This window comes from Zeus faber (genome assembly GCF_960531495.2).
Source record: "Zeus faber genome assembly, chromosome: 12".
Lineage (NCBI taxonomy): Eukaryota > Metazoa > Chordata > Actinopteri > Zeiformes > Zeidae > Zeus > Zeus faber.
In genome coordinates, this window is record NC_137196.1 from 4,152,656 (window position 1) to 4,168,740 (window position 16,085).

General features: G+C 45.4%; 1 protein-coding gene across 1 annotated transcript in view; it reads left to right on the forward strand.

The window, feature by feature from the left end:
- Positions 1–16,085, forward strand: part of tgs1 (trimethylguanosine synthase 1) — a 51,783-nt gene that overhangs the window by 13,479 nt on the left and 22,219 nt on the right. Inside the window, exons 8-10 of the mRNA XM_080011220.1 lie at positions 2,126–2,212; positions 3,197–3,392; positions 15,459–15,645. Coding sequence (XP_079867346.1) covers positions 2,126–2,212; positions 3,197–3,392; positions 15,459–15,645 — 470 coding nt within the window. The remainder of the gene's footprint in view (positions 1–2,125; positions 2,213–3,196; positions 3,393–15,458; positions 15,646–16,085) is intronic.

Genomic DNA, 16,085 nt, shown 5'->3' on the forward strand with positions numbered 1-16,085 from the left:
ACTTTCAACTCCCTCCAAAGATTTTCTATGGGGTTGAGATCTGGAGACTGGCTAGGCCATTCCAGGACCTTGAAATGCTTCCTACGAAGCCACTCCTTCGTTGCCCGGGCGGTGTGTTTGGGATCATTGTCATGCTGAAAGACCCAGCCACGTTTCATCTTCAATGCCCTTGCTGATGGAAGGAGGTTTTCACTCAAAATCTCACGATACATGGCCCCATTCATTCTTTCCTTTACACGGATCAGTCGTCCTGGTCCATTTGCAGAAAAACAGCCCCAAAGCATGATGTTTCCACCCCATGCTTCACAGTAGGTATGGTGTTCTTTGGATGCAACTCAGCTTTCTTTCTCCTCCAAACACGACAAGTTGAGTTTTTACCAAAAAGTTCTATTTTGGTTTCATCTGACCATATGACATTCTCCCAATCCTCTTCTGGATCATCCAAATGCTCTCTAGCAAACTTCAGACGGGCCTGGATATGTACTGGCTTAAGCAGGGGGACACGTCTGGCACTGCAGGATTTGAGTCCCTGGCGGCGTAGTGTGTTACTGATGGTAGCCTTTGTTACTTTGGTCCCAGCTCTCTGCAGGTCATTCACTAGGTCCCCCCGTGTGGTTCTTGGATGTTTGCTCACCGTTCTTGTGATCATTTTGACCCCACGGGGTGAGATCTTGCGTGGGGCCCCAGATGGAGGGAGATTATCAGTGGTCTTGTATGTCTTCCATTTTCTAATAATTGCTCCCACAGTTGATTTCTTCACAACAAGCTGCTTACCTATTGCAGATTCAGTCTTCCCAGCCTGGTGCAGGTCTACAATTTTGTTTCTGGTGTCCTTTGACAGCTCTTTGGTCTTGGCCATAGTGGAGTTTGGAGTGTGACTGTTTGAGGTTGTGGACAGGTGTCTTTTATACTGATAACGAGTTCAAACAGGTGCTATTCATACAGGTAACGAGTGGAGGACAGAGGAGCCTCTTAAAGAAAAAGTTACAGGTCTGTGAAAGCCAGAAATCTTGCTTGTTTGTAGGTGACCAAATACTTATTTTAGCGAGGAATTTACCAATTAATTCATTAAAAATCCTACAATGTGATTTCCTGGATTCTTTCCCCCCATTCTGTCTCTCATAGTCGAAGTGTAGCTATGATGAAAATAACAGGCCTCTCTCATCTTTTTAAGTGGGAGAACTTGCACAATTGGTGGCTGACTAAATACTTTTTTGCCCCACTGTACATGAAAACTGTTTCTAAATCAAGCCAATCAAGCCTCACAGAATGAACGATATACAAAATTTATGCGTGAAACTTCAAAAACAAATACTGGTGCATCTGAGAATAATTACATCTGTAAATGTAGCTTTAGTTGTAGCCTTTGTGTCTAAGAATCCTGTCAGGTGTATTAACAGGGAGCCATAATGTTTTCAATACACATTTAACCATAGACAACAAAGTCATCTCAGTCAGCAAAATGCAGGCACCATTGTGTAGCAACCAACCAATGTAGCTGGCAGTAAAGGGGGGAAAAGAGCTGGCTTGGTTGCCTAGTCATTTTGTATAAGCGAGGTTCTGTTGGAACAGGATTACACAAACAGAAAGGATAACTGAGAAACATCTGTTGAATTAGTCTCTCGGTCATTCAGTCCATTTATCCTTGTGTAATCAGCAAATCATGAAGATTACTGTCGGATAACAAATAACCCTTAACCGTAATGACATTAAAAAGGGATACTCCTGGTTTTTGGGGAAATTAGCTTTTGTGCCTAAGCTCAATGCAAGGCTGCAGGCGGAATCAACTATGAAATGGAAATCCAGCATCTCAAATGCTGAGCAATCCAACTTGCGTAATTATCAGGAGTTAAAATAAACAGCGAAAAAGAGATCTTGGTTGTTTTTAAATGCAGCTTCATTGGAACACAACAGTGCAAGGTTTTCCAGCAGGGACTCTCATCAGAAACGAATGGCTAAAATAGCTTGCTATTGCGTGTTTGAAAATCCATATCAAACTCATTAATCCACACAGTAATCCATGTTTTACTGTTTACATCCCTGTGAATAAAGCATTTGCAGTTCAATTTTCTTTTTGCAGTATTTGGCCAAGCGGTAATTATTTTGTGATGTTTTCTTCTTCCAGCCATGAGCTAGACATAGAAGAGAATCCATGTTCATCAACAGAGGAGGCTTGGGATAAACTTGGCCTCAGGCACAACCCAGACCCTTTGTAAGTTTCTCACTCCTTGCTCTAAGGCGAGATAATATTTTACTTTTAACTGTTTGAACTTGAGCCACTAATTTTGACAATTGGAATAGCTGATTGGAATTGGATTTAGATTGGAATTCTAACTAGATGCCTGTACTGGGCCAAATGTGGCATAGGTTGCTCAGTAAACTCTAACTTAATTATCCAGAGAGAGAATGCTGTGAAATGGTTTGTCAGCTGCGTAATGGTGGATGGTGCTATCTGAAACACCCACATCATTTATATGTAATTTAAATAACAGGCGACATAAAATTGAACCTTATGGCACACCCTTACCTACAGTGGTGTTAAAAAATCAGACAAGACCCTATCAGAGGTCGGCATGGCACAGGAAGTAGAATGGGTCGTCCAGTAATCATGTGGATCCTGGTTCGATCACCAGCGCCTCCCCGGCGGTGCGCCGAAGTGTCCTTGAGCAAGACACTGAAACCCTATCTGCATGGTTTCTGCCGCCATTGATGTATGAATGTGTGTGTGAATGCGTGAATGTGAGGCATGTATGACCGTATGTATGTGACAAATAATCTCTTGAACTTATATTGTAAAGCACTTTGAGTGGTTGCAATATTGGAAAAGCGCTATATATAAGATGCAGTCCATCAGAGACTATAGCTTACAACCTATAATGAACCATTTCACAAGCTAGTAAAAGGGTGCTATGCTCCTGTATAGATTATGACTGATAAGAGCTTAAAAAGTCATGCGGAGCTAAGAAGAACAACCTGAGCTAGGAATGACAGTTTTGTAATTGGGGGGGTTATTACTATTATTATTATTATTATTATTATTATTGATCATAATCTTAAGTCACAAACACGTCCATCTATATGTGAAAACATCGGCGGTTTGCCAGCTTTTGGGAATAGTTCCAGCTGTATCAGAGAGATTAGAAATATAGGTTTGTGGATCTACTATGACTATTCGGGCGGGTTTTTTTGCACATAGGTTCGACAGCGTCTTCCGATTCAAAAACAGTCCTGGCCAGAAGCATAAGCAGGGTCTGCAAACAAGGAGAGGGGGTGGCCACGGACGGCCGGCCCAGCCTTCAAGAGTGTCCCGCAAACTAAACAAGCACACCTTCTTTACTGAGCGGGGCGAAGAAGACAGTACACAGCAACGGGTCAGCGCCACCCTCCAAAAGGTATTACCAGTCGCCTTTATTATCATGGCACTATTACTTCTTGCCAGTCCGCTATCCAGTACATCGGCATCGAGAATTAACAATTCCCTAGGGTCTCACCATGTCTTCAATTGTTTTGGAAACTATTAACAGCGAAATTGAAATGAAATTCTATAATCGTATTAGTTAAAAGGTAATGCGTTACAATGTTTAGAGCAACCCACAGACTTAAGCAAAGTTTGTACATCAAGTCAAGAAAATAATTGTGGCAAACAGTATTTGCTGCAATGTTGCATTATATTATGGTCGGTTTGTGCAACGGGCAAAGGGGGGGATGGATACTTTATTCATCTCCAGAGGGAAATTGCACGGTCACAGCAGCTCAAATAAACAAATAGGCAATGACAACAAAGCAGTCAAATAAAAATGTAGAATAAACTGTATAATATATAATATGGAAACATTTTAAAATATACAGTAAACCTAACAAAAAACAACAAATATAACCTAAAAAGTAAAAAAAATGGTTTGGTCATACACAATAAACCTATACACAATACTGTGGAGCACCATTTGAGTCTATATTAAATCAATAAATAAACACATAAATGAAATAAATGCTGATATAAATAAATGTAAATATAAATATATAAATGAGTAACTATAGTTCAATAAATAAATACATTTTTTATAAGCAGGCCTATGATTCCCGCTGACAGACAACAGACTTTGCCCGGGGAGAAAGAAGGGCCTCTTCCCAAAGCTGTCGAGGCAGTGGGCTGGTCTTTGCACTGTGCTGGAATAGCTGTCAGACGTTGTGTACAGGGTGCGGCTGGGCAAGTGGAACCGGGTGGTGGCCCTCCACAGTGACCGGGTCGCTCCCTACCGGCCCCGGCTCCAACCGAGGAGGTATTGGGAGCTGAGGACCGGCTCTGAGCAACCACTTCTATCAGTTTTGCATAGGAGAGCGCCAACAGCAGCGCCCGACCCGGCTACCCCTCTCTCCGCCAGCTCTGAATCTGTGAGATAACTACGCCCCATTATTTTGCATATAATAATTTGAAATGTAGTATTATGAAATTAAAGTGCCATGAAATAAATAAATTTGGCATTATGAAATATAAGTCCCCTTAAATAAATATATGTGGAATTATTAAATAAGTCCCCTGAAATTAATAAAAATATTATTTAGAAAAACATTACCTAATTATTTATTTGTTGAACTATATTTACTAATTTATATATTTACATGTATTTATATAATATATATGTATATATCTATTTTAGTATATGTATTTATTTATTTATTGAATATTGGTATACTACTATCATACTTGGTTGATTGAGCAAGCACACTGTGCTGAGGAATGGGGAGTGGAGATCCTGGGGATCCAAGAACACAGAAGAGTGCACACTGATGACCCGATCGTGTACCGCAGAGTGGAGAGATGCACGTTCATCTCTGCATCAGCGTGGCGAAACGAGGCCCAGGCCGCAACAGGCGGCGTCGGGTTAATGCTGAGTTCTCGAGCGCGAAAGGCTCTTCGTCGTGTTTACCACCACACAGACAGGATCCTGATCGCAGAGTTTTCGGGCAACCCAGTTACAACAGTCATAGTCGTGTACTCACCCACCAACGTGGCACCATCTGACGTGGTGGTGGAGTTCTTTGAGGACCTAGTAACAGCGGTCCGAGACGTCCCAGCACACAACTTCCTGGCAATCCTTGGGGACTTCAACGCAAGGCTTGGACCAGAGGACGCACCCTTCCCTTACCACGACTCTACCAACCGCAACGGCGCCTACCTCACTGCCTTCCTCATGGAACACGAGCTGCTGGCGGCAAACACGATCTTCCGGAAGAGAACAGGCAAGAGATGTACCTTCCGAGATCGAGCGACAGGTACGCTTCGACAGTTGGATTACATCCTAGTGAGGAAGAGGTGGAGGAACTCCCATCATGAATGCAGAACCATACTCCACATTCAGTTCTGGCGGGACTGGAAAGCGTTCTCAAACGACCCTGGCCTTCAAACCAGGTACACGGAGGAGGTGAGGAAGCATTTCCAGCAACTGGACAAAGGAGCGGAGTCCAGCAACGAATACATGCGTTTCATTGCTGCGAACGAGGAGGCGACCAAACTATGTGTGCCCATGATGGAGAGAGTCAGATCCTCCCGGCGATCGAAACACCCTGAGGTAGTAGCGGCGCGAGGGTATGTGGAGGAAGCCCGCCTCAACTATGAGTGGGTACCAACAGTGGAGAGACGTAGGGAGCTGAACGAAGCCAAACAGCTTCTCTTCAACACCTACGACACCATCAAAGGGGAGGAGCTGATGGAGAAAGCGCAGAGAGTGAAGGCAGCGCAAGGTGGACAGAGATATTGGGAGGCCTGGTGGGTAATCAATGAAATGACCGGGAGGAAGAGGACCAAGGAGGGACAGGTCGACGGACACAGCCCTGAGGAGAGGGTGACAACCTGGGCCAGGCACTTCCAGAGGCTGCTGGGAGAGACTGCGGAAGCAGTGGAGGAAGATGTGCCAACAGTCCTCCAAGACCTGGGAATTGATGATGGTGCCTTCACGGCTTGGGAGGTCGCCAGGGCAAAAACCACCGTGAAAGTGAGGAAAAGTGCCGGTCCAGATGGTCTACCCCCAGAGGTCCTGAAGAAATGTGATCTCGACGACATCTTTCTAGATTTCTGCAACCTTGCTCTGCTGCACAATCGGCAGCCTGATATGTGGTCTCTATCGAACATCATCCCAGTGCCCAAAGCTGGAGATCTCTCGAAACCGGACAACTACCGAGGCAGTTGCCAGGCAGTAGCCTGACATGTGTCCCTGCAAAGATCTACAATCGCATGATACTGAACAGGATAAGACCTGCCATCGACCCTCATTTGAGGGAGAACCAGAACGGCTTTCGGGAGGGGAGAACAACAGCCCAGATCTTGGCACTCAGGAGAATAATTGAGGAGGTGAGGAAGGACAACCTGACTGCAGTTCTGTGCTTCATTGATTTCAAAAAGGCTTTTGACTCGATCCACAGAGGCATGATGGTGAAAATCCTTCGGGCGTATGGAATTCCTCCCAACCTACTCCGAGCAATAGAGACCATGTACGCAGGAGCAAGGGCCAAGGTGATGACCCCAGATGGCAACAGCGAGGAGTTTGACATCCTGGCTGGCGTTGTGCAAGGGGACACACTAGCCCCCTTCCTCTTCATCATAGTCCTCGATTACGCACTCAGGAAGGCAATCAGCGGGCGAGAGCAGGAACTGGCTTCACGCTAACACCAAGGAGGTCAAGACGACATCCCGCAGTGGTCCTCACAGACCTTGATTATGCGGATGACATCAGTCTGCTCTCCAATAATGTGGAACAAGCACAAGAACTACTGAAAAGGGTAGAGCTGGAGTGCGCCAAAGGAGGCCTGAGGCTAAACGCCAAGAAAACTGAGGTCATCACCTATAACGTTCCACCAGAACATCAACCTCTGACTACAGCAGGAGGAACTGTGCTGAAAGAAGTCGATGACTTCAAGTACCTGGGTTCATGGGTCAACTCAACTGAGCAAGATCTGAAAGTGAGGAAGGCACATGCATGGAGGGCCCTGAACGGCATGTCCAGTGTATGGAACGCCAACCTCCCCCGCCAAATCAAACTCAGCTTCTTCTATGCGACAGAGTCCGTTCTCCTCTATGGCAGTGAATGCTGGTCCCTGAAGCCAACCCTAGAGAAGTCCCTGGACGGGTGCTACACCAGGATGTTGCGTGTAGTGCTTAACATCAGCAAGAGTACACATGTAACCAACAGAATTCTGTATGAGGGAATACCAAGGGTGGGCGAGAAGATTGCTGCAAGGAGAATGAGACTAGCAGGACACTGCCAGAGACACCAGGAGCTGCCAGCCAGCAAACTGGTACTGTGGGAGCCAACACATGGGCACCAGTCACGAGGACGTCCCACTTTAACATATGTGGATGTACTCAAGAATGATGCGTGAGCACAAAGCACCAACGAGCTGGCCAGATGTATGGAGAAACGGGATGACTGGAAACAACGATGGAAGGCTCGTCTGAGGACGACCTAGAGAGAGAATATTGACTTAAATCGTGTTCAATATACAGGTACTCCACACTTAACGACCTACCTGTTTAACAACAGTGCGGACTTACGACCAGCTCTCCGACCAGTCTGTATTGTGCGCTGCATACAATACACAATACCGTGGCGTGCATGCTGCCCCAGCGTCAAGCATCTCATCTCTCATCACTGTTATCAGTCTCCTTCCTGCAATCTGTCAGTATTCACTTCACTAGAAATCCAATCGCCACGCCCCCTTACTGTGAAATAATGTGGGTCAATTCAAGTCACACTTTATTTATAAAGCGCATTTCATACCAGAGCAACATATTGCGCTTTACAGGGAAATACAATCGAAGAAAATATGAAAAACAGTCAGTGCAGAATAAACAGATCTTACAGCATACAGAACACACACACAAATCTCACAACATAGCGAACACACACACAAACACACACACACACACACACACACACACACTCCAGTCATAGACTGGAGTGAACAGCAGGGTTTTTATCCTGCTTTTAAAAGTGTTCAGTGTGGGGGGGCTCTCTCAGGTCCTCAGGCAGGGTGTTCCATTTACTTGGGGCATAGATACAGAAGGCAGCCTCCCCTGCTTTAGAACTGTAGCCGCTGCACAGCTGATTTCGGGAGGCCAGTGAATAGGCCATTACAGTAGTTCAATCTACTCGTTATGAATGCATGGATTCATTTTTCTGAGTCTGCTTTTGACAGGAAGCCTCTTAATTTTTAAATGTTTTTTAGATGGTAGAAGGCTGATTTTGTGATGTGATTGACATGGCTCTGAAAATTTAGATTGCCGTCTATGATTACACCTAGATTTCTGGTTTCATTCTTGCTCTCCAGGGACCGAGAACTGAGATGAGCTGCAATTTTCTGTCTCTGTCTCTCCTTTGCACCAAAGATGAGTGTTTCTGTTTTATCTTTGTTCAGTTAAAAAGTTCCGTCTAAAAAGACGAAGTGAGACATTGGCAGCAGCATATTACTGGAGAATTGGAGGGTAGGTTCATTTCTGGATGTTGAGGCAATAATATTCTTTCTGATAGCTATAATTTTGTTACTGAACAACATAGCGAACTCTTCAAATTTTTCGGTAGAGAGCATGACTGATGGTTTTGTAGATGGTGGATTAATAAATTGATCAACAGTGGAGACGAGCACTTTACTATTATTTTCATTAATGATTTTTGAGAAGAAAGACTGTCTGGCCTGTTTAATTTCTATGTTGTACTGTGTGAGTCTATCCTTGTAAGTTTCATGATGAACCTGAAGTTTTGTCTTTCTCCATTTTCGTTCTGCCTGGCGACACTGTCTCTTAAGCTGCCTAACAAGTGCTCCATTTCTCCACGGGGCTTTTTGTTTTTCTATGTTTTTAGTTTTTACAGGTGCAATGTTATCAAAGATATTTTGTATTTTTGAGTTGAAGTTGTTCACAGGATCCTCAGTTGATGATGCCATGAACAGCAGTAACTAATTCACAATTCTCTTAAAGGTTTCAATGGCATTATTGTTAATGATACATTTTTTAATTGTTTGGGTACCCCTCTGTTGTACAGGAAGAGCAGCCACATCAAAGAATATGCAACAGTGATCTGAAATAGCAACATCCATGACAGGTACAGTGATATAAAGTCCTTTTGAGATGACCAAGTCGAGAGTATGCCCCTTATTGTGGGTGGCTCCAAAAACGTGCTGAGTGCGGTCAAATACATCCAATAGGCTCATGAAGTGTTGAGCATCTGGGTCTGTTTGATTGTCAACATGAATCTTAAAATCAATCATAATCAGTGGAGACCTTGGACAGTAGGTCAGAGAATTCATCAGGAAAGCCACATTTAGATTTTGGTGGCCGATAGACAGCGATGATTAAAATCGGAGCACTGCACTTTATAGATATAGCCAGGTGTTCAAAAGACGTGAATTCTCCAAGGGGGACTTTTTTGCAGGTATAGATACCAGAGAAGACATCCGCTACTCCACCGCCTCTCTTATCAGCTCTAGTGGTTTGGATGAATTTGAAATTAGGAAGTGCTGTCTCAATGAGTGCAACTGTGTCATTTCTGTCCAGCCAGGTCTCAGTCAGTAGAGAGAAAACCAGGTTATGGATACTTATAAGGTCATCACCTTTTAAAGTCCTCTTTAAGTGTCTCTGATTGTTTGTTACTGAGATCGTTGGTTCTGACATGGATGAAAGTAATGGAAGCAGACGGTTTCATCCTGGTTCTATGTCCTGAACGCGGGCACCTGAGTAGCAGAGGGTTTTAGCCGCAGGCAGGGTGATGTGTCGAACCATGGAGGAGCTGACAATGAGCACGGATGGAGGTCTGGCAGCAGAGGGGTTCCGAGGGACAGCAGCAGCAGCCGAACCAGGAGAGCACTGGCCTCCCGGGGGCAGCAGGCGGTCCAAATCAGTGGCCGTGGGGCAGCCGTGACGGGCGGAGATCCCGCTGTGGGAGCCGAGTTAGTGCTCCGCGGCGTTGAAAAGAGCTAGGTCCCCGGCGGCGGAGCAGCCACAAACTGGCTCGGGAGCGGAGGTCAGACGATGGACAGTCTGGTGGCAGTGGAGAGGAGGCTGCCGGCGGTAGAGTGCGTCTTGGTGCCCTTGATGCCACGGTGGACTGTGACCCCCCCGCCCAAAGGGGGGAGAAAGAAAAGCTGACACTTTGAATGCGGAAGTTATCTTTTCTAACGCTTAGCGGCCTCTCACAAATATCTCCGAGGTAGTTTATATTTGGTTTTGAGAAAGCACTTTGGCAAAGGCGGCTGCATTTGCCGTTGCAGTGCTAGGACACCACCTCACCATGGCTCCATCATGATGCCGGGCCTTTGAAAACATGCCGGAAGTCATCCCCAGACCGCAGGCAGGGTGATGTCTCAAGCCATGGAGGAGCCAACGATGAGCATGGATGGAGGTCCAGCAGCAGAGGTGTTCCAAGGGACAGCAGCAGCAGCCCAAGCAAGAAGAGCACTGTCCTCCCAGAGGTGCCGCAGGCAGTCCTAATCAGGCAGCGCGCCGCAGCGTTGGAAACAGCAGGGTCCGCGGCGGTGGAGGAGCCACCAACTGGCTCGGGAGCAGAGGCCAGGGCAGACAATGGATAGTCTGGCGACAGTGGAGACGAGGCTGGCAGCGGAAGAGAGACTCTTGGTGCCCCGGATGCCACCAAGGACTGGGACAGTCCCCCAAAGGGGGGAATTCCCCCATATCCCTGACATCGACTGTGGGCTCCAGGTCTTGGAATCTGTCCTCCAGCCAGAGAGTCTCCAACATAGAGCGGCGCAAGGAGTGCACACAACGCCAGCCACAGCTCGCCGCCAGGGTCCAAGGCTCTGGGGTGGAGCAGGTTCGGGACTTGGGCCATGGCTCCTCTATCACAGCCTGCGAGGCGTCAGATGGACCCCACTCACCCACAGTGAGAATGGATCCAGGCCATGGAAGAGTGGAATCTAAGTCCTGTCCGATCACAGCAGAGGACATGGAGCAGGAGATGTGCTTAGCCTGAGCGCTAGCGATGGAGGTCAGACTCACAAACAGTTCATTATTTTTCTTCACATCCTCAGGCAGGCTGTGGATGTCTTTGAAGACAGACTTCTCTAGAGCGCTGAGTCTGTCGACCTGGCGCAAACAGTTCTCACAGTCCGAGGAGGTAGGCATCGATGCTGGCATAGTTAGCAATATGCTAAGCTTACAGGCTAACTAGCGCTAGCCGAGCGCTAGCCAAGCCAAGGTCCACGTTCCAAAAGCCGAAAAAACAGTTCAGGCGAGGGTCAAAGCCAGGAAATAGTAGGGATGTCACGGTGCAAACAGTCCAAAATCTGTAATCCAGAATCAGTAATGCGTCAGATGGATGGATGACATAAAAGGGGATGGTAGCTCAGGAGGTAGACCTGGTCGTCCAGTAATCTAAAGGTTGCTGGTTCAATCCCAGGCTCCTCCTGCCAGCAAGACACTTAGCCCCTAATTGTTCCTGATGTTCCTGATGGCGTCCATCAGTGTTTGAATAATCATAAGACGCTTTGGATAAAAGCGTCTGCTAAATGACTAAATGTAAATGTAATGCACTCACGTGTCGTCGGGTATCAACCAGTTCCCTTAACGACCTGGTTGTAGGAACTGAACACAGTCGCTGAGTGAGGAGTATCTGTACATGGATACATATACATAGATACATGGACAATGAAGCAGAAAGATGGCCTAAAGATAAAAAAAACAATTGTAATGTACAATAAACATTAAATATAAGCCTCAATTGACAGGGCAGTTTTTTTTCCTATTTCATTTAGTTTAAATCTCTTTTATCTATTTATATATTTTACACTGTTCTGTCAACCTCTTGTGCTGTAATAGCTGAATCCCAACCAGGCATTTATGAAGTGTTTTGCTATATTCTTATTTAATATTTTTCTGGACTCTTAAAGAAGCCGCCTCCACGCAGTCAAGGTGTAGGTAGGTGTAGCCTATTGAGGCCACTGCCGAGATATTGAACTACTGCCAATGTTGGCACTTCTATGGGAAATTACTAAATTATTCTCTGCTTATTTGTGGCCGGTTAGTATCTTCTGACTTTTTATTTCGGTTTTCTTTCATTTCTAAATAATATAAAACAGAAAACAGGCGGGAAAACAAAAGTGAAGTTTGTCAATATCAAATAAGACATAAGCAAAGTGCAAAGGGTTATGGCTAATTCCTTAAAGGCAACCTATGATGCTCCTTTTCACACATGTTAATACAGGTCTCTGAGGTCCCCAAAACATGTTTTTGAAGTATTCTTTCCTGAAAATACCACTCATATTTTGCATTCGAGCCCCTTGTTCTGAGCCAATGGGGTTTGAGCATAAGTTCCGGGTTCTGTGAGCTAATGGGGTTTTAGCTTTACTCAAACTCCGTTTTATTTATTCTGCAAACTTTCACTGATTTCACCTTTCATCAGTACACTAAAATCTGTTTCTAAACAAATTTGAGGCGAGAATTTAGCAATCCAGTTGCTGAATCTTCACTTATATAAGATCTACCTAATAAAAAAATGTAAAAAATAATGAATAAAAAATAATATGAAAAAGATCTTGTCTAATTTAAAAGTAAGTTCCGACTTTGGTTGCCTTGCTCCAGACTTGTGGGAAACACCGTACCACGCCCACCGGGAGTCTCGGATGCCGTGATTTTTTTCAGCTGGTCGAATGGAGCAGGTGACCATATAAAGGAATGCTGCACGACGTCAGCTTGTGCCGAAAGTAAAAAAAACCTTTGAAAAGTGTTCAGAGCAGTCTTAGCATTTGCCTTAGCGTTTTGTTCACAGTGATTAATTTGTCATTAGTTTACCTCATTATTTGATACTTTGGCCACATCTAATATGAACATCCATCATTGTAACATCTACAGTCTATGACAGAAAATAAAGAAAAGCATATGTCCCCTTTAAGCCCCCCAAAAATGGAGTTAAATGTCGTTAAAAATAATAATAAAGGATTATAATAGAAGCCTGTTGACTGAATACGCACAAACTTGCATATGAATTTAAAAAAAAGTAAAAAAAAATAAAACATTTGCAATTCCGCCACCACCACTCCCAATTCCTGCTCGCATTGCTGATGTTCACTGACATCCTTTTTAGCCATGCAGCACCTCTGTTGCCTTCTTCCTCCACCTTTCTACTCCTCTCTCCTTAGTCACTCTTCTCCTTTTTGTCCTGAATTCACCTCACACTCCGTCGGTCTTCTCCTATCGTGCTCCCCGTATCCTCTAACCTCATCCAATATGCCCTCTCCTCGCATTCGAGCCCTGCCTTTCCTTTTGACTCTGTGATGTTGGGGGGGAAGGGAAAAAAATACATTTTGAGTTTGGGGGGGGGTGTATTTTAATCCATCATCCATGGGGGTACAATCATTTAACTTCATTTCTTAAAACAATTTAAAAAATATTCCTACAGTTGGACTGTGGCAGATCCGCCTGCCACACGCAACCCAAGTGGTCGAGACACAGGCAGAGATATTGCAAACACACCAGTTTATTATAGAGCGGGCAAGATGGAACAAGCAGATTGTCATGACAGAGGGTCTGTGTGTGTGTGTGTGTGTGTGTGTGTGTGTGTGTGTGTGTGTGTGTGTGTGTGTGTGTGTGTGTGTGTGTGTGTGTGTGTGTGTGTGTGTGTTACCTGTTGATTGTTGATTACGAGCAACAGGAGCCCAGATCCTTGGCCCGGTTTCCTAGACCCCAGACAGGTGTGGCTGCTTAAACCCCACCACCCCCACACCACATACTTCCACCACCAAGCAGAGAGCAGCACAGTCCACAAACCTCTCCCAGGGCAATGAAACAGACTACCCCCTCCTCCCCTCCGGAGCGTGGGGCCTCGGGCTGCTGTGCTGGCTGGTGGAGGCGTAGTCTGGCTTGGCTGTTGCGGGGGTTGCTTGGAGGGGTGGCCTGGCTGCTGGATGGTCCCAGTGGTGGCTGCTGGGCAGAGCAGCTAGCTGCAGGAGGTTACCCATATAGTGGTTGCTGCAGCTGCTTCTCCCCCAGTCCTCCACTGGACATCCTGGGTGCGGCTTGCCAGTCGGGAGAAATGGCCTGTTACTATGGACACCTGTTGAGTCGGGTGGGGGCCTATGGCTGCCCGTTGACCTGCTGGTGCGTCTTCGGGTGGCCCTTCTGTGTCCCTTCCCCGTGCCGGAGAGTCCCTCTTCAGGCGCCACTGTGGCAGATCCGCCTGCCGCACGCCACCCGAGTGCCATTTTTAGGGTCCTCCGACACAGAGATACAGGCAGAGATGTTGCAAAGACACCAGTTTATTGTAGAGTGTGCGCAAGATGAGCCGGAAGCAGATGCAACATTGTCATGACAGTGTCCCTTTTTGTGTGTGTGTGTGTGTGTGTGTGTGTGTGTGTGTGTGTGTGTGTGTGTGTGTGTGTGGTGATGGGGGTTTTACTTGGTGTTCGTTGATTGCTCTTACGGGGAGCAACAGGGATACAGCCACCCTGATCCCGGGCCCAATTACCTAGACCCAAGACAGGTGTGGCTGCTTAAACCACACCACCCCCACACCACATGGACTGACTGATTTTACTCAACGCCATTGGCAGTATGAGCGAACTGGGGAAATATTATTTCCTCAGTTCACTCAGGGGGCTTTTCTCCACAGGAACTCAAAATACTGTGTCTATCTGTTTATTTCTTGTTGCCTTTTTGCTTGAAAGGTTCTGTTTCGTTATGTCTAAGTTCCTCAAGTTTGTAGGTCTAAAAGACAGCCTTTACCTTCCCTTTATTCCATCAACTATCACCTTTTTCTCCTGTTGGCTTCTGGCTGTAAAGCAAATGGCCCAACAGGGTCAAATATATCAAATATATTTTAAGTAACGTCTGGAACTTGGTTGATTGGAGATGTGTGACACCTCCATCTATTCGCATGCTCTTTCATTTCATGCTGTCACATTCAAATCAGTCCAGGGCAACATCTCAATTGTCTCCCTGAATACTTTGGTAAATATTTACCTTTTAGATACTGTATGTACAGGGCAGACCGCTAGTCCTTACATGTAGAAGTCAATGAATAGGGCATAATAAAGGATTAAATCACCTCTAATGCTTATGTTTTGATGGGTGTTCTGCCCAGGTAAATGTATCAAACCGACTTCCATTTCTGGAATAGCAAACAGACACTTCTACACACACACACACACACACACACACCGTCTTGTTCACTGAAGCACAAAGCCCGTCGTCCGTGAACATGAGAAGCGAAGGTGAACTCTGCAGCGTTTTTTGTATCTATGCACTGATTACGCGCAATAAGAGCTTTGTCATCCCAGGATCTTGCTCTCCACGTTTTGTTGCGTTACAGCCATACTCTAATATGGCCGAACAATTTTTTTTTTCTTTTATCCCGCAAAAACAGCTCATAAGAAATTTTCACAAGTTCGTTCAATATAAAAATCTGAAAGTTCAGGCCGATGGCTTTTTTAAAATCTTAATTTCTATTTCTTCCAAGGTGCAAAGTTTCCTCCAGAAGGCTCAGCTGGAGAAAGAGCTCCTCCTCAGCCGGCCCTCCGGAGCAGGAGCTGCAGGAGACCCCAGCGATGAAGGGACACAGCTCGGAGAGGCGGCGGAGGAAGAAAAGATGAGAGGTCACGGAGCCAAGAAGTTTGAGATTGAGCAAAGGAGTCGGGGGGAGACGGGTAAGATTCCATGGATAGACCCGGTAAAATAGAATTGGGGAAAAAGGAATTTGTATCATAATTCAATACAATTCTGATGAGATATTTATTGTCCCTGAGGGGGAACCGTAATTGAACCGTGGCACATACGTGTATGTATCCATAGGACAAACTAGTCAATTTTTAAAACTTACTAGTACTTATATTTTAGTTACTAACTTCCAACAGTTAGTCCAAGCTGTAACCACTTGTGGAAAAAGTACTGGAAAGCCACATATACAGTAGAAGTGTATATATATCTCACTCATTAGAATGAGCGAGATATACGGTATATACTTGATATAGTATGTACTTGAGTAAAAGTCTTAAAGAGCTGATATGAAAGGGACTTAAGTGTCAAAAGTAATTTTATGGTATTAAATATACCTAAAGTATCAAAAGTAAAGGTAAATCCTGTGGAG